Source organism: Papilio machaon, chromosome 24 (assembly GCF_912999745.1).
Source record: "Papilio machaon chromosome 24, ilPapMach1.1, whole genome shotgun sequence".
Lineage (NCBI taxonomy): Eukaryota > Metazoa > Arthropoda > Insecta > Lepidoptera > Papilionidae > Papilio > Papilio machaon.
The window spans coordinates 4,765,313-4,788,501 of NC_060009.1; the positions used below are offsets into that span (position 1 = coordinate 4,765,313).

At 33.4% G+C, this 23,189-nt stretch overlaps 3 protein-coding genes across 4 annotated transcripts; 2 read left to right on the forward strand and 1 right to left on the reverse strand.

The window, feature by feature from the left end:
- Nucleotides 1-656: 656 nt before the first annotated feature.
- On the reverse strand, nucleotides 657-14,607 carry LOC106707337 (MICOS complex subunit Mic60). Of its 2 annotated transcripts, XM_045683976.1 has the most exons (18): nucleotides 14,510-14,607; nucleotides 13,899-14,086; nucleotides 13,350-13,506; nucleotides 12,607-12,697; nucleotides 11,955-12,026; nucleotides 10,834-11,003; nucleotides 10,341-10,467; nucleotides 9,369-9,532; nucleotides 7,088-7,213; nucleotides 5,955-6,027; nucleotides 5,731-5,819; nucleotides 4,986-5,096; nucleotides 4,422-4,539; nucleotides 3,778-3,912; nucleotides 3,238-3,341; nucleotides 2,548-2,649; nucleotides 2,083-2,168; nucleotides 657-872 (listed from the first exon to the last, which is right to left on the reverse strand). In XM_045683976.1, the coding sequence occupies exons 1-18, from the start codon at nucleotides 14,552-14,554 to the stop codon at nucleotides 695-697; spliced, it is 2,136 nt and encodes a 711-aa protein (XP_045539932.1). In that variant the 5' UTR covers nucleotides 14,555-14,607; the 3' UTR covers nucleotides 657-694. The 2 variants fall into 2 exon arrangements, with proteins under 2 accessions (XP_045539932.1, XP_045539933.1); XM_045683977.1 differs by lacking the exon at nucleotides 11,955-12,026.
- A 244-nt stretch (nucleotides 14,608-14,851) lies between these two features.
- Nucleotides 14,852-15,552, forward strand: LOC106717357 (39S ribosomal protein L35, mitochondrial). The gene is made up of 2 exons (XM_014511212.2): nucleotides 14,852-14,961; nucleotides 15,034-15,552. Exons 1-2 carry the CDS (start codon nucleotides 14,937-14,939, stop codon nucleotides 15,534-15,536), a joined length of 528 nt encoding a protein of 175 aa, XP_014366698.1. The 5' UTR covers nucleotides 14,852-14,936; the 3' UTR covers nucleotides 15,537-15,552.
- Nucleotides 15,553-16,383: 831 nt separating this feature from the next.
- On the forward strand, nucleotides 16,384-22,406 carry LOC106717350 (fumarylacetoacetate hydrolase domain-containing protein 2). Its single transcript, XM_045683978.1, has 5 exons — nucleotides 16,384-16,816; nucleotides 17,648-17,864; nucleotides 20,470-20,634; nucleotides 21,478-21,644; nucleotides 22,071-22,406. The coding sequence occupies exons 1-5, from the start codon at nucleotides 16,536-16,538 to the stop codon at nucleotides 22,225-22,227; spliced, it is 987 nt and encodes a 328-aa protein (XP_045539934.1). The 5' UTR covers nucleotides 16,384-16,535; the 3' UTR covers nucleotides 22,228-22,406.
- Nucleotides 22,407-23,189: the final 783 nt, after the last annotated feature.

A 23,189-nucleotide genomic window follows, 5' to 3' on the forward strand; every position in this document is an offset into this window, starting at 1 on the left:
AAAAAAAATTCACCAAACGTATCAGTTTAGAGTTTTTTTATTTTTAAATATAATTACTATTAGAAACGCAAAGACGTACAAATCACAAACAAATTTATTTATTTTTTATCAAGATTTTTTTTTTGTCTAAAGCGGTAATTATTTATAATCTATATAATGAGTTGCAGTAAATAATAATAAATAAATAAACACTAAACAAGACTTTATATAAATAGTTACCATACCTAAAGTTACTACGAGAAGCGAAGGAGTCTTGTTCTTTTTTTATTCTCTTCGGTCAACTTGAATCCCAATTGATGTTAAGATATAATGTACTTTCACCAAATTCAATGCAAAGTTTATTTAAAATAACCAAAAGAACATATTAACTTGAATTTAATTTTACAATCTGTAAATCAATTTTACAAACTTTAATTTGATTTTACAAATTTGTACTCAATGTTACAAAGTTCAAATAGATTTAGGAAAATTTAATAAGATTTTACAAACTTTAATTTGATTTTACAAACTTGAATAAAATTTTACAAACTTGAATTAAATTTTACAAACTTGAATTATATTTTGCAAATTTGAATTAAATTTTACAATTTTGAATTAGATTTTACAAACTTGAATTTGTTTTTACAAAGTCGAATTAGATTTTACAAACCTGAATTTGATTTTACAAACTTGAAATTCGCATTGCATTGGTCATTTATGAGTACAAGAGTCCGGATACAGAGGCGTGTGCCATCACAGCCTGAGCCGCTTGGCGCACCTCGAGGTGATGACGTGCAGCATCAGCCCAGTCTCCGGCTGCAGCTCGAGGAGCACCTTGCAGCAAGTTCACGTAGCGGAGAGCTGACTGAAGATCTCCGTGGTCCATGTGGTATCTGTGGATAAGTTTTTTTTTTTTTTATATAAGAGAAGGGAGCAAACGAGCAGTGGGAACACCAAGGTGTTCATCGACGCCCATAGACATCTGCAATACCAGAGGAATCGCAAATGAGTTGCCGACCTTTCAGATAGTGATACGCTCGCTTCTTGAAGGACCCTAAGTCGTACTGGTTTGGAAATACCGCCGAGGACAGACCATTCCACAACGCGGCCGTGCGCGGCAAGAAATTTCGCGAGAACCGCACTGTTGTGGAATGCCAGCCGTCCGTCCAGATGGTATGGATGGTACCTGGCGGTCTGTCGGGTCGTCCGATGACGAAACTCGGCAGCAGGAATCGTTCCAAACAGTTCTTCGGAACACTCCCCGTGGTATAAACGATAAAAAATGCAGAGGGAACTGACGTCCCTCCGCAAGGCCAGAGTATACCAAAGGGGATGTATAGGAAGGGTAGGGTATTAACAGTGGTAGATCCCGCAACAATATCTGTTGGGTGCACAAATTGTCCTCGCTCAGTGAAATACCACAACCACACAGAAGACAGACGTCAAGTAGAAGTAATTCCAACTACAGTCTGATGAGTGTGATGCCGGAGGACTAATTTTAGTCCTCTTTCCCTTCCCACCATTTTTTTATTAGGAAAGGATGGGAAGAAGTGGATTTGGCGGAAGAGGAGACGTATAGGGAAGGGAAATATATTTCTGTGCTTTACTCCGTTGATTAAAGGTAGGCAACGCATTGTGGATGTCTATGGGCAACGGTCGCTTCGCTATTACGGCGAATCCAAGTAGCCGTTTGCTTGTTTGCCACCTTTTGATATAAAAAAAGTCAAATTGCTAAACAAAGGGCTCTCCTGGTACAATACCAAGAAAATACACAAGATAATATGCGTGCGGAAGGTTTCATTTTAGTATTTTTACCTTCCCAACCTTTTCTTCTAAGGAATGAGAAGAAGCATTGGGTTTGATGGAGGAGTGGACGAATAGGAAAGGAAAACGTCTTTCAATTCGTCCCCTCCACCGTCGATTTACGTCATCCTAGTTAATTAAGTACAAGAAAACTATATAAAAAAAAATGTTTGTTAGTTTGCAGATTTTGACGAAATATCAGATATTGTGAATGTGCCTGTATTTTGTTCAAAAAGATAAGGTTTTTTTTTGTTTAGTTAAAATTATAAAATGAATCTTTTATCTTATATAATTAAGTACCTCGCCCTCTGTATTATATCAAATGTATCCAATTTGGTGAAGTCAGTCGGTTTGTTGTTCAACTCGTCCTCAGGAATTTCAGCAAACTGAAAAAAAAAAAATACTTTCATTAATACTGGAATGATGGAAGATAGAAAAATATGAAACTCGAAAGTTCGAGTGGTGATGATGGTGATGATGGTGATGATGGTGATGATGGTGATGATGGTGATGATGGTGATGATAGTGATGATGATGATGATGAGTGGAAAATCTAAAAAAAACTTTTATTCAGACTTCAATGATGGAAGATAGATAAATATGAAACTCGAAAGGTCGAGTGGTGATGATGGTGATGGTGATGATGATGATGAGTGGAAAATCTAAAAAAAAACTTTTATTCAGACTTAGATGATGGAAGATAGATAAATCTGAAACTCGACAGTAGGATGATGATGATGATGATGATGATGAGTGGAAGATTACCTTTTGGAACAACAACTTGGACTGCAGCCAGGACAAGAAGTAAACTGGCAGCGAGGCCCCCTCGCGGCCAATCAGAGCAACTTTCATTGCGGTTCTCTCCAACTAAAACAAAACTAATCATGGGTTTCTGAGACCAAAGTACCCGTTTAAAACATATTATTACTTCTGTTTTGATAATGACAGGGATGACGATATGTTTTATATAGAGACTAGCTGTCGCCCGCGACTCCGTCCGCGCGCAGTTAAAAAAAAAATGAAAAATAGATGTTGTCCGATTCTCAGACCTACTGAATATGCTCACAAAATTTCATGAGAATCGGTCAAGCCGTTTCGGAGGAGTACGGTGACGAACATTGTGACACGAGAATTTTATATATTAGATTTTGGTCTCAGAAACCTACGATAAATAAAAAAAAGAGTTTTACACACATAATTGGTAAAAAGAGTCCCATAGTGAAAGATTTCTTAAACTAAGTTTACACTAAGTGACAAATCTGAGTGTGAAAGTTAAATATTATTTGAAAATTATTATAATTATCGGTTATTGAGAACAGTTTTTAAATTTACAGTCGAACCTAGATAAGGGAAAATCCAAGAGACTGAGATATTTTTCTCGCTTAGATGTTTCTCGCTCATACAGTTCTCGCTTTTCAGGGTTGGATTGTATTTGTACATTTAAATAGATTTTACCTTTTCGAATTTATCTAACAAACATTTTTCAGTTGCAATTCCTTTCTGACGTGCTTCTTGTGGTATACCATTTAGTACTGTCTGCACCAAACGGTCATCTTTACCTGAAAATATACGTAAAACTATTAGAAAAAAGATGTTACGAGAAGTTAAAAAGCATTTGCAGATTTATTTAAAACTAGCTTTTACCCGCGACTCCGTCCGCGCGGAATGAAAAAAAATAGAAAACGGGGTAAAAATGATCCTATGTCCGTTTCCTGGTTCTAAGCTACCTGCCCACCAATTTTCAGTCAAATCGATTCAGCCGTTCTTGAGTTATAAATAGTGTAACTAACACCACTTTCTTTTATATATATATATAGATTTAAAATAGAAAAAAACTTATCACACTTTAAAACATTAGCAAGCAAAGTCATATCAAATTTCTCAATTTTCTATCATGGTAGAGCTTTATCTCTTTCAAGCTATCAGGGTAACGGAAATGTCAGAGACAATGCTCTAAAAAACTTAAATTAATATTCTTATTGATGATATATTTACCAGCTTTCTCCAGAGCCTTAATCTCATTGTCTATCTTAGCCTCAGCACCAGTTCGTCTTGTTGCCGAGAGCAGAGCCTCCGCCGCCGCCCACAGAGACTGAGAACGACGAGCCTCTTCCTCAGCCTTCGCTCTTTCTATTAAAACAAACAAAAATCATCTTACTAATATTATAAATGTTGATTTTTATCTGAATGTTAGGTCACTAAGGTTTCGTATGAAAGAAGATTGCATGTAGCTGAGATGCGTATGCTAAAATGGATGTGTGGTGTGTGGCCCGCAGTACGAGACGCGACGTGATCGCGAAGTTCTCAAAATAAACACTCGCCCTTAAGATGGACCCCCGAAGGGTCCGAAACTAGTCGGTGCCGTCATCGGACGATCATACGTCAGTTTAACCGTTATTACTTAATTAAGAACATAAGTCTTAAGTGCTTTCCAACTACAGTCCGACGAATACGTGCTAGAAAACTCTTACTTCTCTTCCCCTTCCCATCTTTTTTATGACACATAAATAGGAGAAATATTCTCTGTTAATTAAAACTAAATAGAGGTCGCTTTGTTAAGCGCAACTACACTTTATACCAAAAAAAAATTATGATGGATTTTATTTAAATATGTCAAAGAGTATATAATATAATCTTACTTTTAAGTGTTTGCTCTATGGCCATCAATTTCCCCGCCATCGCGGCCATGTCCTTCTTGAACACAACGCGTTCTTTCTCCACCTCTTCTGACACAGCCTTGTTGAACTTTGATAAAACCTGAAATTATAAACATAAATAAAAATATATGTAAAATCTCTTTTATATTTGAAGTTTAAAGATCTTTATCTATATACTAGCTTTTACCCGCGACTCCGTCCGCGCGGAATAAAAAAAAAAACAGGGTAAAAATTATCCTATGTCCGTTTCTTCGTTCCGACGTCCGTTTCGACTTTCTTTTATATATATATATATATATATATATATATATATATATATATATATATATATATATATAAAAGAAAGTCAAAGAAAGAAACGGACATAGGATAATTTTTACCCTGTTTTTTTTTTTATTCCGCGCGGACGGAGTCGCGGGTAAAAGCTAGTTTATAAAATTAGTAACATAGTAAGATATTTAGAACACAAAATTTAATTTCCATAAATAAAAAACTAAAAAACTAAAAAACTAAAAAACTAAAAAACTAAAAAACTAAAAAACTAACCTCTTTATCTTTAGCCTTCAATTTATCTTGCAACACTTCTTGTTGTATTTCAAATTGCTTCTTTAATTGTTCCTTCATTCTTCTATTTGCTTCAGCCTGAATCGCGAGACTCTGGAAAAAAAAATACGCAAAAATATATTTTCACTGTCGTAAAATATATTACCGTCCCTCTTAGTCCAGGAGCCAGGTACATTTTCTGTCAATTATTTCCTATCGAGCGAAACTTCGTAAAATGCATAAGGGATTTATACTATGAATACTCGCGACCGTCAGCTGCGGCTCCGTGGGTGGGGTGGGCAGTGGCAACCTCCCAAACATGGAGAAAAAAAAATCAGTCATTTCCTCTCATTTGAAAATTTATCAGAGTATAGTTTATGTAGTATTTTAAAAGAAAAACATAGTCAGCTGACCATAACACGGTGGATTATACGTCAGCTCCTTGAAGATGAAAAAAAAAATTGTCATGAAAATCTGTCGCTGGCTCCTGGACCATCTCATTCTATTTGAAAGAAAGAGTTATCAATATTATAAAATATAACTTCATATAATATTAAGCGTAATTTACTTGCTGATAAGAATTTTTTATACGTGATTTTTTTTAATCGCTTTAGTAGTTTTTGAGTTTCAAATAAACTACTTTTCCTAACAGCTACTATTTTTTTAATATTATTTTTTCGCGAATTTTTTATATTAAAGACAATAATTATTTTAAAAAAAAACACTTAAGAATAATTAAAAAAAATACCCTTTTCTGGAACTCCAATTCCTTATGAAGCGATTCCCGTTTGATTGTTTCTTCCACTTTAGCATCAATTATAGCTTTTTCATCGTGACCTTGAAATAAATAACATTTCTAATTATCATCACATTCCGCGTTTACACTGACGAAACATTTGCACAAAACATTTTACAGTCTACATTTATTAATAGGGAATGAGTCAGACAGACAAAAAAGCCCTAATAACTTACATTCAATAGCTCGATTTATTTTCAATTCCCTGACGGTCTGAAGTTCTGCGATTGCATTTTGTAAATATTGCACCTGAACAAAAAAACTTTAATAAATTCATAGATACGACTAAAAATTTAAGTCATAATAAGTTAGAATATATTTATGTATCTTGATCTTAGTAGTTAGGTAGTCAGTCGGTCAAATAGTGAGTCGATGAGATAGTCAGTCGGTCAGATAGTCAGTCAGTCAGATAGTCAGTCGATGAGATAGTCAGTCAGTCAGATAGACAGTCGATGAGATAGTCAGTCAGTCAGATAGACAGTCGATGAGATAGTCAGTCAGTCAGATAGACAGTCGATGAGATAGTCAGTCAGTCAGATAGACAGTCGATGAGATAGTCAGTCAGTCAGATAGACAGTCGATGAGATAGTCAGTCAGTCAGATAGACAGTCGATGAGATAGTCAGTCAGTCAGATAGACAGTCGATGAGATAGTCAGTCAGTCAGATAGACAGTCGATGAGATAGTCAGTCAGTCAGATAGACAGTCGATGAGATAGTCAGTCAGTCAGATAGACAGTCGATGAGATAGTCAGTCAGTCAGATAGACAGTCGATGAGATAGTCAGTCAGTCAGATAGACAGTCGATGAGATAATCAGTCGGTCAGGTAGTCAGTCAATGTGATAGTCAGTCAGTCAGATAGACAGTCGATGAGATAATCAGTCGGTCAGGTAGTCAGTCAATGTGATAGTCAGTCGGTGAGATAGTCAGTCGATGAGATGGTCAGTCGGTGAGAAATTCAGTCGCTCAGGTTCTCCGTCGGTGAGCTAGTCAGACGGGCAGGTAGTCATTCGGTGAGATAGCCAGTCACTCAGGTTCTCAGTCAGTGAGCTAGTCAGTCGGACAGGTAGTCATTCGGTGAGATAGCCAGTCGCTCAGGTAGTCAGTCGATGAGATAGTCAGTCGGTCAGATAGACAGTCGATGAGATAATCAGTCGGTCAGGTAGTCAGTCGATGAGCTAGTCAGTCGAGCAGGTAGTCATTCGGTGAGAAAGTCAGTCGCTCAGGTAGTCAGTCGGCGAGATAGTCAGTCGGTCAGATAGTCAGTCGATGATATAGTCGGTCGGTCAGGTAGTCAGTCGGTGACAAACCTTCTTCAATGTATACATGAGCAGCAGGTCAGTGTCTCCGTGCAGCTCCAGCTTCCTGGAGCTCAGATCCACGCCGGGGAACAGCATCTGCAGCTCGTCCTTGAACTCCGTACGAGCTGCTTCCACCTGACAAAAAAAGTAATCTAAATACCAGGCATTTTACATTTATTAGTTACTAGCTATCACCCGCGGCTTCGTCCTTGCGGAATTAAAAAAAAAACTTAAAAAGTAGCCTATGTGTTCTTCCAGAATAGTAGAAGTTTCAGAATAGTAGAAGTAACTACTACGGTGAGAGAACAACTAAATACCTTGTTCCTAAATTATACAATGCACTAAAATGGCTAAGAAATTACCCACATCATGTGATAACATCTAGAAATGTTGTAAAAATAAGTTAAAAAAGTATTTTTTAGAAAATCAATTATGCTGCTGTACTGTTTGGCGACCTTTTATGAATCTAGTGTTTTTTGTGAATAAATAAATAAAATGAATATTTGTAAGACTTACATCAGTGTAAACCCACGCTTACACTACATAGTACTACAAATCTTACTAATATTATAAATGCGAATATTTAAATGGATGGATGTTTATTTGAAGGTGCAGTGTAAACTCTTTATAACAATACTCAAGGAACTGAGCATTTTTTGTCGTTATAGAGTTATCGTTATATGGAGTGATAAACAATAATACCGATAATAAATATTTACTGCCTACAAATATGAACACATTTCTTCGTAATAGAGAATGGCGTATCGCTATAAAGAGTGTTTCAATATGTGGGATTTAACACAAACCAACCAAGTTGGGCTCACTTCAACGTTACAGGGATTTTATTGTTATAAAAGATAACGTTATAAAGAGTTTACACTGTATATCCAAAACGTCTGCACGGACGTTTATGAAATTTGACATAAATATAGAACATAATGTAGAACACATAGGCTACTTATTGCGTTTTTTTTTTAATTCCGCACAGACGGAGTTGCTAGAGCTAGTCATTCATATAAATTTGTCTTATGCTAACACTTCTACAAATGTCTGTGAACAGTTACACTGTTCAGATAAATTGCATAATCAATTGGAAAATTGCATACAATAAACGTCATTCAATGTACAGTGAAATTGTCTACTAAAGTGGTAATGTATCCACAATGAACTATATCCGTTGCTCGAACGATTTTGTAATTCGCAAGCTGTTTGTAATGTGACTAGGATAATCGTGAGAAATGTTACAAATAGGTATCAACAATGATTGAAAGAACATCTAATATTACAAATTAGATTTTTTAAAAAAACGTAATAAGTAGCCTATGTGTTCTTCTCGGAATTAGTCCTACATCTGTGCCAAATTTCATCAAGATCTGTTGAGCCATAAACTTTCGCACTTATGTTAGTAAGATGTAAATATTTGGATGTATGGATGGATGAATGTTTGTTAGAAGATATCTAGAGCGTTGGTGACTCAGGGGTTAAGCAATTGACTTGCAATCACACAAGTCCTGTATTCGAATCCCGCAATGTACCAATGTGTTTTTCTATTTACTTAAGTACATTTATCCGACGTACTTAAGGTGAAGAAAAACATAGTGATGCTGCACATATCTGAGAAGAAATTCAATGATATGTGTGAAGTCAACCCGCACTGAGCTGTGGTTGACTATGACCTAGTTACACCTAACTTAGGTTAGACTCTGAGCCCCTTAGTAGAGATATATAGTGAACTGATGATGATGATCTAAAGCACAATCTGAAAGAACACACAGATAGCCTATGATCCAGGAAATGTGTATGTTTCCAGTTTGAATGACATATTCACTCGATTAATACGCAACGGTTCAACACATCATATTGAAGTTTGGCACAGATGTATTAAATAGTGTCAAATAAGACATGAGACAGATAAAGTGACGGGCAAAAACTAGTTAATATTATAAATGCGAACATTTAGATAGATGGATGGATGGATGTTTGAAAGTATCTTCAGAACGGCTCAACGGATCTTGATGAAATTTGTCATAGACGTAGAACATAGTCTGGAAGAACACATAGGATACTTATTAACGTTTTTTTTTTAATTCCCCGCGCACAGAGTCTCGGGCAAAAGCTAAAGTAAACACCAATAGCTTACTAGTTAAGGAATATGGACATCTAATCACATGGTAGAGGATTCGAATCACCAAATCATAACACAAACCTTACAATATTTACGAGAAATCTTAGTAAATTAACAAAAAATAACTTCTAACATATGTAGATGTTTCGTCAGTGTAAACCTCACCTTATTCCAATATCTATCACTGAGTACAGCCTTCTCGTGCTCCTCCTTGTACGCAGCCTCAGCCTCCTGCAGATCTGCGCGGAACTTCTTGATGTAGCGCTGAGTGGCCGCGATACTCTCCGGCGGAGCTTGAACACCCGCTTTTATCAAACGGTCCAGTGTTTCTAGCAAAAAAGAGAAAATTAATTAAAAAAAACAATAATTGAAATGATAATGAGAGCGTCGGTGGCTCAGGGGTTAAGCAGTTGACTTGCAATTTGTAGGTCCTGGGTTCGAATCCTGTCATGTACCAATGTGTTTTTCGATTTACATATATACATTTATCTGACCTTACAATGAAGGAAATTCAAAGATATGTGTGAAGTCAACCCGCACTGAGCTGTGGTTGACTATGACCTAGTCATACCTAACTTAGGGTAGGCTCCGAACTCCTCAGTGGGGATATATAGTGATGATGATCATGATGATGATGTATTGCAATTAAAAACGCAAGTCTTTTATTTGTGCATCCCATCCTCTGTCTATTTAAGATAGGCAAAGCATCTTCGTTCTATGGGCAGCGGTAATCTCGCTGTTTTAGCGAATTTAGGTGACAATTTACTCATTTGATATTTAATATTATAAAATAATGCTAGATTACTGTGTAAAGTACAAAAAAAAGTGAAAGTTGAAAATATTAGTAGCCTATGTGTTCTATAGGCTACTAATTAAGTTTTTTTTTAATCCGCACAGACAGAGTTGCGGGAGACAGCTAGTCAATTATAAATAATATTACTAATATTATAAATGCGAATGTTGAGATGGATGTTTGTTTGAAGTTATCTTCAAAACGTTTCAACAGATCTCGATGAAATTTGACATACATGTAGAACATAGTCTGGAAGAACACATAGGATACTTATTAAGTTTTTTTTTAATTCCGTACGAACAGAGTCGCCGGCGACAGCTAGTTATAAGTAAAAATGTACTTACCAATAGCGCATCTCGCTTTAGATGCAGACTCGTGGGCTTTCTTCATTAAATTGTCGCGTTCGTTTTGAGCACCTCTTAGAGATGAGAAGTTCTTCTTATCCAAATCCTCGATAGGAGCTTCTACTATCTACAATATATGTTAAAATTACTAACTTTATAACTTTAAAACTTAGTTTCAACTTAGCATAATACTTGTTTAGCTAACTTTAAGATATAAAGAAATTAAATTAAAGATGTTAAATTACATAAAACATAGAAATCATTGAAAATTTCATCCGAGTAAAATTTATTTTTAATCTGTTTCAATTTGACATATTCAACCTCTTTAGTAATTAAAGAAAACAACTGGCCGTTAAGAAAAAAACAAAACTATTTGAGTCACTATTAAGCTTATCTTTTTAATTTTTTTCTTTTTTTTTTGTACTATTAAAGTTTTTTTGGCTAATAAATTATATTTTATTGTATAAAAATAATAAATAATTTTGTTACTCACAGCATACAAAGCCTTATTATAATCAATGCAGAACTTCTTTGCCTGCTTGAAGTTGTCTATAGCTAATTTGGTGTTCTCGTGCATTTCATGTTCTAACTCCACCATGTCCTTAGTGATGACTATAGGTGGGGGCTGCTGAGGCGGACACTCCTCAGTTTGGATTAATGTTACTGTTACGACAAGAAATTATAATTTTTAAATATATTTAATTTGCAAATTAAAGCATAATTTTGTATATATACTCAACTTTTCTTTTTTTTACATTAAATCTATAAATGGAGAATATTTTGATGGATGGATGTTTATTTTGAAGGTATCTCCGGAACGGCTAAACGGATCTTGATGAAATTTGCCAAAGATTTAGAACATAGTCTGAAAGAACACATAGACTACTTATTAAGTTTTTTTTTTAATTCCGCGCGAACGCAGTCACCGGCGACAGCTAGTCTATTAACTCAATGATTCACAAACATGAAAAAGCTAGTACTGTATTAAGACATTCAATATTACACATGTAACCTTATTAATATTATAAATGCGAATGTTTAGATGGATGTTTGTTTGAACATATCTCCGGAACGATTCAATGGATCTTGATGAAATTTGGCACAGATGTATTTTTATTTAATTCATCGCGAACGGAGTCGCGGGTGACAACTAGTAATAATATACACCTAATATGAAACAATTAAATGATTACGTCTTAGATCAGTGTTTCCCAAAGTGGGCGATAACGCCACCTTGGGGGCGTTTGAAACCTAGGAGGGGGCGATAAGGGGCCCAAAAAATGAGGGGCATTGAAATTAATTAAAGTAATGAAATTGTGGTTTTTAAGTTTTAGGGCTGAATAAAAATTAGGGGCGCTCTGAAATATAATTGATTTTCAAAGGGGGGCGGTGAAAGAAATAAGTTTGACAATCACTGTCTTAGATAAACAGCTCATTTTACGCATAAACTAGTTGTTTACTTCTAGTTACTTCAATTTATCTAAAAAATTATCAAAAAAAAATATAGAAAAAAGATATCATGGCCACCTTGTACAGAATTTGATGTTCCTCTGTATACGTAATTTATTCCTTCAATTGATAAAAAATATAAAGATGATTGAAAATTATATTTACCCTTTGTCTCAAGTTCTGGTTTCACGGGTGGTTTTTCTTGTACATACAGCGGTTCAAATTTCGGAGGTGGCACTGTTAAAAAGGTTCATGAATTTTTAGTTAATTACAAAAGTAAATCACATACACATACTAAAAGGAAGAAAAACAAAAGTCTACCTGTTATATTATTTAAATTAATTATGATTTTTTTAGTAAACATATGTTTGGAAAAAAAAACATTAGCAATATGTTACAGGATTTCTAATCATGAGTATTAGAATGATGTTAAAAAATGAAAAAAAATATATTAAAAAGCATCTATATATATAAAAGAAAGTCGTGTTAGTTACACTATTTATAACTCAAGAACGGCTGAATCGATTTGACTGAAAATTGGTGGGCAGGTAGCTTAGAACCAGGAAATGGACATAGGATAATTTTTACCCTGTTTTCTAATTTTTATTCCGCGCGGACGGAGTCGCGAGTAAAAGCTAGTTTATAATTTTAAAAAAAGATGTATGAACAATCATTGGTTTCTGAGACCAAAATATCCGTATATAAATATCTTCATTCCTGTCATTATCTTTGACAAAACAGAGACAATATGTTACATTACGAAAAGGGGATTTTGGTCTCAGAAACCCGCAATAAAAGATGTATGAAGGTTACTTACATTCATAATCTTTTTTAGCAAAATGTTCCGCAGCATCTTTCTCCAGATCCTGTTCAGATCTTTGCTGGAAATCTAATGGAGATACACCTTCCTGAAAACAATCAAAATAACTATACATATACCATCCATCCGTACATCCAAATTGCTATTCTTTAGTTAAAAACAATGAAGTATAAAAAAAAATCTTATTTACTAATTTAACCAGACTTATATACTTTTATTTATATATAGAAAAATAGTCAACAGAATACACCTCCTTCTGAAATTAGTTTTTTTTTTTTTTACAGGAGAAGGGGGCAAACAAGCAACGGACCGAAAGTTATTTGATCCGACGCCCATGGACATCCGCAACGCCAGAGGAATCGCATTATTTGTTAGTTGTCTAACAAATAACACTCCAATGCTGGATCAAAAATGTATGGGCAAAAAATTAAATGGGTTAATCTTTTTCCTGAAAAATATATTATACTAGCTGCCGCCGGCAACTCCATCCGTATGGAATTAAAAAGAAACTTAATATATAGCCTATGTGTTCTTTCAGACTATGTTCTACGTCTGTACTAAATTTCATCAAGTTCTGTTTAGTTTTTCCAGATACCTTCAAACAAACATCCATCCATCCATCCATTCATCTAAACTTTCACGTTTTTATATTTTATATATTGTGTAAACCTTAATAATGTATAAAATTATGTAAAACATTTGTTAAAAACTTACAATTTACATACAAAATTATTAATTACCTTTCCAAACATGAAATTACTAATAGCTGTGGTCGCTCTACTAATTTGGTTGACGGTAGCCTTCCAATATGTTGTATTCTCCTGATAAACTAGAGCAATAAAGTCATTAGCCCATGGGGCGTTTGATTCTAACCAATTTCTGGCATCTGGACTGCTCCTGAAATAAAATAAAACAAGCAAATTTATACCCAATGCAAGTTCATAACAATTTATTGATGTGTTCTTTGTGAAAAAAAATAATACAGTTGAAAATGGATAAGGAAGAAACCTCTACAAGCAAGTTACTGTCCAGTCCAGATGTACAACTTCCATAAGTAAGAAACTTGGGTAATAAATACTCTATGAGTAAAAGATATAGAATGAATAATGTGTTTGTTTCTCGGACTCTCACTCATTTAGATCTGACTGTAATATAATAGCAGATTATTTGAAATTTACTAATATTTCTTCTTACCATTCTAGCTAAGCTCAAGGCTTGTTAACATATAGTTCTCAACAATAGGGTTTAGAACCCATGACCTTAGTGACGTTTAGCAAATATATACATACTTAGCATAAACAACCGCTGCTCCTGTAAGAATTGTTGCTCCAACAGTTGTCCATAGAACCTTTCGAGACTTTGGTGGTGCTTTGGGTGGTGGTGGACAGGCATCTTTGTCAAACTGAGCATACGTGCGACGCGGCGCTCGCATCACAACGAGAGCTGTGCATGATGCATCACCTATTTGCTTTCTCACCTGCAATTTTTTTCCATTTAAACAAGAGTGCTTTATCTGTATATTAGTTTTAGATGTTATAAAGGGGCAACTAGTGAATTTTCGTTTGTTATTCACTTTTTAAATATTCATTTTTCATCGAACTGTCCTTGTAAAAATTTATAGGTTACTTATTACGAAAATGTCATTACTCTAATGTTATGTAAGATACAACAATAACAAAGTTCACATTTTGATTATCACGCTTATACTTTATGAGATATATAAATTATATCACGAAGAATCTTAAATAAACCTAAAAATATTGCAAATTCATGAACATAAACTTCAATCAAAACATAAATAGTGGGGATTTCTATCGGTATTTAGGTACTATACTAAACCTATTTTAAAGATGTATTTTTGCTGATATCAGTAAAGAAAGCAATAAGAAACAATACGTACCAATATTAAATTTGGATTTGCTAAATGAGTCGTGAATTTATACATTTTCGGCACCAAACTTATTCCACTATGGCTGTCAGCTACCTGTCAAAATTGCAAAGGCTTTTGTAACATCAACTGTCAGTTTACATCGAATTCTTATTTTCCCCAATATGTAGAAACAACAAATCAAAGATTATAACTATTAAAATACTAGGATTTAAATGTCTTTACTATAACATTAATTTAAAAAAAAAGTCTTGTTACTAAATTGTTTATTTTTTTTTAAATAGGATTTTTTTTTCTTGTACTCTACGACCCTGATCTTTCATAGCCTATAACACATCTTTGACATTTGACATTTTTATTCAAAGAGATTTGTTTTTGCTTTGGATTGGGAATTATGTAAAACCAATATTTCTTACAAACCATTGATATATTGGACTAAATGATGTTACGTTGTGCATTTTCTGGTAAATATGGTAACAATAATTGAACTTTTAATTTTTAAAATAATTTATAACCTCTAAACTAATATCTTCCAGCATTTCGAGCACTCCCCCTACGTCTCACTTACCCGAATGCTGGTAAAATCGTTCGTCAAGATGTAAGGAATTTTTCAGCTTTTAATATACAGAACCATTTTATTCCAACTGTCCCAGCAATCAAGGAAGGTTTAGTCGACAACAAAACGATATTAGATTTATCTTGTAATTTAAATCAAGTGCAAGTTAGAACTGTGACTAAATTTAGTCTTAATAAAGGTAAAAGAAAAACTGTGAAAGCAGCAGTCAAAAGATTCTTTAGACTCCATTGGGGCGGTTGGATTAGAACAAAAATTGGTAGACACAAAAAATTATGGAAAAAATCACAGCCACAGAAAAGAAGATTAAGACAGCATGTCTTCTGTAATTCCACACAAAGTACTTTACTTGACAAAATGGTGACTAAGTTTTGGAAGAGACCTAAATATTATGTTGATGATCCTTATGCACCTTACCACACAAGAGAAGAATTTTTTATAACTAGAAAGAAGCCTAGATGCTAATGTTTGAGTAATAAGGATAAATATCTTTTGTAGTCTTGATATTCTCTCATTAAAAATAAACTTTATAGTCTACATTTTATTTTATTAAATCCATATTGATTTACTTTTCACTGTTCCATTCCCTAAGTCTATATTATAGGTATTTATACCCAGCAATAGATTTGAAGTTATTTTTTTTTTCACGATTTTTAAAGGAGTTTTGTTTTATTTACCACATGTCAGTTGGTCATATGTAACATAGTGAGAAAGACTAATGTTTGCAGTTTTGGCCACACTTTGTTAAATTTTGTTCATCTGAATATGTAACATGTTGATATGATATGCTTTCTCTTTATAATTGTGGTATGGTATCCATTGTAAATTAAATGAAATTTTTATGATAAAAGTGCTTCATGTGCAGGTTTTTTTTTTATTACTGAATAAACTGTATTTTACAATGAAACACACACACAAATACAAGTTTTAAAACTTTTATAACTACTACATTTTGATTAGTTTTAGTTTCTAAACGAAATGTAATATGTCATACGATAGTTTGGGTGTTACCATACCTATAAAATTTTGCGCAAAAAAAGACATTTACATGATTTATCTTCGCTGAGAAGTTAACGTAGACTTTTTCAATTTGTGATTATAAATAACATTTCTTGACTGGATAATGAAATGACTTTATTTTTATTATATTCGATTAAATTTTTAACCTACCTAGTAATTATTCCGAGAAATTTACAATGGATGTAAACATTATCATTGTCATAAATGAGCAAAATTTGGCAAGATTCCTACAAGGAAAAGTAATAAAGGAAAATTCAATTGATAACTGACGTGAATTTTATGTGATTTTAACGAAATTACACATTACCGAAAAGTACAATCAAAACACATTCCTTACATAAAATGAAATAAAGAAAAATAAATTGTTGCGTAACCTCTGTGTTGTTTTGTTTTGATACTGCTCGAAAATTTATTGAAATACTTGTTGAACGCTGACGTATCAACATGACTTCTATCTTAAAACGTGCGATAACGTCAATAAAAAGTCAGTTTCCTTTAAAGAATTACATCAATAAATCTTCGGCATTTAAAGTAAATAGACACTTTTCCGTCGGAACAACTAAAAACATGAAACTCGTGCAATTTAGTTACAAAGATTGCCCTTGCGATATTTATGTCGGATATTTAATAAATGATAATCTTGTTGAAGTTAATAAAGCCGATCCTTCAATACCGTATTCACTTCTCGATATTTTAAGAACTGATTCTCTCGACAAAGTGCGAAAGTAAGTTTTTTTTATTTATATATTAATTAATTTTTTCTCAAACTTGTATCACCAAAATTGTCAAAACTTTTTTTCTTCTTACTGAGTAAAAAGTTTTTTTGTTACTTTTTTACTAACAGAATAATCTGGAATAATTTATTTTGTGATGATGAAGGTGAGGATGTCTTCTGTTAGGTAGTGACATTTTACTGCTCGAGTCAGCCCATCAGGCAATATTTAGTTTGCATGTAAATGAATTAATTTTCCCATATCTAGAGTATATTTTGTGAAAAACAGAAGTTACTGCCCCATAGTCAAGGCCCACAAAGGGTTGTAAAACTAGAACAAGAATAAAATATAATTTTATAAATGTATGCTGTAAAACATCATTGATATTATCTACTTTATCATTATTTATATTAACCCAAGTCCTTGAGATTGAACCTTTTATAAACATTGTTGGATGTTTGTTAAAACAGATTATTGGACTTGTGCACAATTTTTTTTAACATTACTCACCTTATTGTTCCGGATGCTTGTTTACCTGCTTTTAAAAAATCAATGTTCTATAGTTTGTTGTGCAGTAATGTCATTATTACTTTTGTGTCAGTTAAAAATTATCATTAAATAAACTGAAAAAAGTGGTTCAACTTATCTCGTAATCGTAATATGTTATAACTTAAATATTTTAGATATGTACATATTAAATGTTCTATTCATTTTGAATGGACAAAAATCAAAATGGGAATATTGAGGCAAAGAGAATTATGGATAAGCAAAATTGAGAAAAAAAAAATCTGTTTTGTACATTTATATCCAACTAATCCATTCACAACATAACTTTTATTCAAGGGTAGTATGTACGAATCCTGATCCGATACCTTTGAATGCTGTGAACTTAGTCGCTCCCATACATGGTATGGACAAAATTCTCTGCGTCGGTCTAAACTACAGAGATCATTGTGCGGAGCAGAACCTGACCCCGCCTGAAGTGCCAATCATCTTCAGTAAATTCTCGAGTACGATTATCGGACCAGGTGCTGCAGTCCGTCTTCGTAATTGTGCTAAGGTACATTTTTTATTATATAGTACAAAATGCTTAACATTTTCTGTGTTTTTGTTTTATACTATGTATTCTAGTGTGCTGCGTATATTTCAGTGGTCTCTTTTCGACTTGATGGTTGTCTATTAGTCACGTGATATTTTTAGCAAATTTTGAATAACCACTGTGGTGAGGTTTTAGACTACCCCTATCCCCTAAACCCAAAATTACGTTTATTTCTTTAGTCGTCATATCCCTTGTCCCACTTACGTAGAGTCGGCACACCAGGTTTCCGTCCTAAAAATCAATCTATCTGCCGTCATCCAAAATCACCTCCTTTTTAATCATAATAATAATAAAATTTCCAAAATATTATTTTATTAATTAAATTCTCGTTATTAGGCAGAAAATTAATACATGTGATATCTTATTTTAGAGCCCCCGTCCCTATTTTTAATAGTTCGTGATTTTTGATGTGAAACATCTATAGGCTCACTTGTAAACCGAATTGTTGGCGTGGCGACGCTTGCCGTGGCGACGGGTCGCCACGCTGTACTGAGGTATACATATATATTTTTTATTTTATTAATAATATTTATTATTCCACTTTTATTTTTATTTTTTTATTAATAATATTTATTTATTATTATTATTTATTTATTTAATTATAATATTTAATATTTTATGCATATTACTTGTACACACACGATGTTTCACATCTGCCAGGCGTCCCATGGCGGCTCACATTTTTTATTTGGAAACCTTCCTGTTTCGAGCTTCATGCGGTTAATGGCTAATCCTTTGCTAGACGAGTTAGTAGAACTGAATGTGTTGAGATAACATCGGTCAAAACGACATATTGATTAGATGTTATATGACAACTTTATACACGATACAAATGCAATATTATTGAAAGGCTATCTTATAACTTCAATCTGCCAGTCTTTGCAATGTGGTTATTTTAGTTGTAGTTTTGTGAACCGATGTTACGAGAAGTAGTTTAAAAAATAATGGTAAAATTGTCAATGTTTTATTAATCTACGTTATTGTCAATGTCAATGTGGTCATTTGTCAATGTCAAAGTCAATGTGGGACTATTTTTTCAATGGGATATTCAATCAAACAAATGATTTAATCTTTTTTATTTATTAAAAAAAAAACAATTCAAAAATATACCTAAGCCATTCAGTTCTTAAAATTAAGCTGCATTTGCTTTGTGAAATAAAATAAATATATATACAAATAGGATGTTTCTACTGAGAAATAAAATAAAAATACTGATCTTTTCACTTCTCACTTGAAAGTTAAAAAATTAATGCCATCTATTATTAAAAAAATGAAACATCACAACAGTTTGTCGTTTTTCGTTTCTTTTTTTTAATTACTAATTATTTTTAAGGCGTAGACTAAATACGTAATCGCAATGAAAATGTCCCGTGAATCACGGAGCGATGTGACCTCAGTAGCAGACAAATTGGGGTCAATTATTGGAGCAAATTAAGCTGGCAGCTCGTAATGGGCGTAGGTGGGCGACAGATGAAATAATTTACATCATAAATGGACAGGATACTGGCCATATAATGTTAAGCTTTTATAAGAATAATTTAAGTCATTTTAGTCGCCACATCTACTTCTTACTAATATTATAAACTAGCTTTTAACCGCAACTCCGTCGGCGCGGAATTAAAAAAAATGCACACAAGATAAAAAAGTTCCTATGTCCGTCTCCTAGTACTAAGCTACCTCCCCATCAATTTTCAGCTAAATCAGTTCGACCGATCTTGAGTTATAAAAAGTGTAACTAACACGACTTTCTTTTATATATATAGATGCGAAAGTTTATATCCTCGTAGATGTTTAGATGGATGGATGTTTGTTTGAAGATATCTCCGGAAGGGCTCAATGGATCTTGATGAATTTTGGCATAGACATAGAACATTTTGGATAATATATAGCTTGTAAGAAAACGAAAGCAACTTATTACGTTTTTTAATACCGCGCAGACGGAGTAGCGGGGGACAGCTCGTTTAGAATAAGTATCATCTTGCCCTTGTGTTCTTCTTATTTACACGGTTTCAAATGTAAATCTAAAAACTGTAAAAAAATCTCACCTTTTGCGACAAAATATGTATAAGTCGAAATACTTTTGGAAATTATTTTTCCTCACATTTTATTATTTAGTTCTTTTTTGATTCCACAATCACACTTTGTGACTGGATAAATTTACAACATTTCCCATAGAAACAAAAAAAAAATCTTTCAATGGCGGTATTCTATTATTGGAACGAAGTTCCTTATCGCGCGTTGTGAAAGGGGGCTAGACGGAAAAAATTCTTACGAAAAGTTGTCACGACACTTTGCTATATCACCATGGCAACGACGTGATAATATATAACGAAAATTCATAGAAATAAAATGTACTTCTTGTGAAGACTTAAGTTTTTTATGCATAGAATAAACATTGGTTCCTTCACTAATTAATTGAAAGGAACTTCGTTCCATCCGGGTGTCCCTTGACACCTCTCAAGTTTTTTTTTGTTTTATATTTTGCGACACCATCACGCTAGCAAACTTCATGGTAAACTTCTGAACTCATTCATATTAACTTTATTTAATTTTTATATATTTACAGCAGGTGGATTGGGAAGTAGAATTAGCAGTTGTTATAGGCAAGACTGCGACTAACGTGAGAGCTGAGGAGGCGTATGACTATGTATTAGGTTATACAGTAGCACAGGACATCAGCGCAAGGGACTGGCAGAAAGCCAAGAATGGTGGACAGTTTCTATTGGGCAAGGTTTGTAGAGTTTATCTTATGTATGTAGAGTCTAAGTTTTGTATCGTATGTACCTTTCAGTAATGTTGAATCACGGTTATAGGTTCTAAATACATTCGAAAGGCATACCTTTTTACAATAATTGAGGTACTATTACAGAAGGACTTAATATTGCAATGGATCAAAAAATTCAAATAGTAATTTTTTTTACTCGTAAAAATTTTTCGTTAGTAGATTTAAATATAGCAACAAATAAAATCACGTATAACGACCATGATCACAACATAGTCATGTAACATTCCCAAATCTTATCTTTGAGTTCAATATATCTCAAGTGTGCGCACAAGATATTACATATTCTTATCGAATAACTTGTCTTATAATGCAGTTTTTAGTGTTTTGTGACATCTTTGAAATATTCCATACAATTTATCCATATATCAAACAACAGTGACGATCCAGTCAAATCTCTTGTCACAGATCACCAATCTGTAAAAGAAAATATCTTTACTAGTTACATTTTTAGCAAGAGGAATTTTTGATTTTTGGTTTTTAACTTGTTAAAATTGATCTTAAGAAGATTCAAGCTCTTACATATTATTTTATAGAAGTATGAAGTATTTTTAATCATAATTAACATACTGCAGCACTTTTCGTTGGTTTCTGAGACCTTTCCGTATAAAACATATTATCTCTGTTTTGTCAAAAATAATGAAAGGCGTGATGATATTAGGCAACATTTTGATTTCAGAAACCAACGATTACTGCATTGACCTTTTACAGCTCTGCATCACATAGCATAGTTTATAAGATCTATATCTACTCTATGACAATCTGTGACGTATCATCTTTAATCTATGACAGTCTATGGACACGTTCTGTCCGATTGGGCCGTGCATCACAACTCAAGGTTCAATTGGAGATCCGGAGAACCTCACCATACGATGCAGCGTCAACGGCGTGCAGAAGCAGTGCAGCAAAACTGACCAGCTGATACACAAGATACCTGATATCATAGAAAGACTAACATGGTTAGTTCTCGCAAAATTGTGTTGTAACACTCTCGTCACAAAGTTCAGTTTTCAATCGCTAAAAGTCTCGATGTTTTTCATCTACCGTCTCCTTCTTCCATAAAGGTATAGGATTGTGTCCAAATTATTTATTTGCTATCTGAATGCTATCGGCTATTTGAATCGGTGGGCATAAGTCTAACTAAATTATAACAGCTCACAGTTGTCAAATTTGACGACAGGAACTGCTTTCATGTCAGCTAATTTACCTAAAAGAATATAAAAAAAAAACGCAAATCATTGGTCTTATAATTTTATTTACATCATTAATTGTTAATCACAAACGAAATTTAAAAAGAATTTATTGACTTGAATGAAATTTTGTTGGTCCTTCGACGATTTTTCTCTCTTATTGGCTTCCTTAAATGTTATAACGTTCCTTTACAGTGTAATGACTCTTCTTCCCGGGGACATAATATTAACAGGCACCCCCGGGGGGGTGGGAATGTATCGCAACCCCCCAGAATACCTCAAGCCCGGTGATGTTATCTGCAGTGAGATAGAAAACATCGGCGTTCTCGTCACCAAAGTCGCAAAGTTCTAGCTGTGAATTACAAATGGCGTAACACTTCTTTACGAACACTATTACTGTCTGTTTCTTTTAAGTAAAATAAGAAGGATAGTAATATTGTAGTAGTAGTGTTACCACAGTGGAGATTTACTGTAACAGAAAGATAATCTTGTATATATTATAAATATAAATTATACACCATTTTTTATAGTACAAGCTTATTTTGGACGTCAAATGTGTACAAATTTGTTGCTTGTAACAATTTGAAAATAAATACAATGATAAAAACTGTTTTGTGTTTTTTTTTTATATTAGTCGAACCTCTGCTAGTTAGGCCCACTTCTCCTATAAAAAAAAAATATTAGTGTAAATATAGACTTAACAGCAGATACGATTGAAAAAAAAATAGAAATATATGACGTAGAAAAATAAATATAAAGACGTAGCAAATTAAGAAGAAAAAATACAAAGGATATTGCATTAATATGTAAATAAAAAGTTTTTCTGTATCTAAATATGATGAAAGCGCCTGCATATTTTTAAACAGCAATTTTTTCTCATTAAATGTTCAAGACTCTTGGAAAAGGTTTAGGAAAATAATTAATCTCGTGGAAGGTATTTAGAATATTTCTCAATTGTGTCTTAAATAGGCTAGTCATGGATTATTGTGCTTAAGGGTAAGTAAATTCTTTGTTTTACGTTTGTTTTAAAATAAAACTTCTTTCTTTATTAGAAAACTAAATATGTTTCTATTTTTTGAAAGACTAAAAGATAGTTGTTTTATGATTTTTTTAGGTGTAATTAAATTGTTTTGACTGTTAGTATTCAAAATAAAATAAAGATCATATTTTGTAAAATGTACCATAGTTAGGTAAATGATGCTAACAGTTTTAAAAATAAACGAATAAAACGAGTTCTCAAGATTTAAAATTCGAACAACTAAATTGTTGAGAGTAGGTTGATCAAATAGTGAGTTCTGAGCGATGATTGGTGAA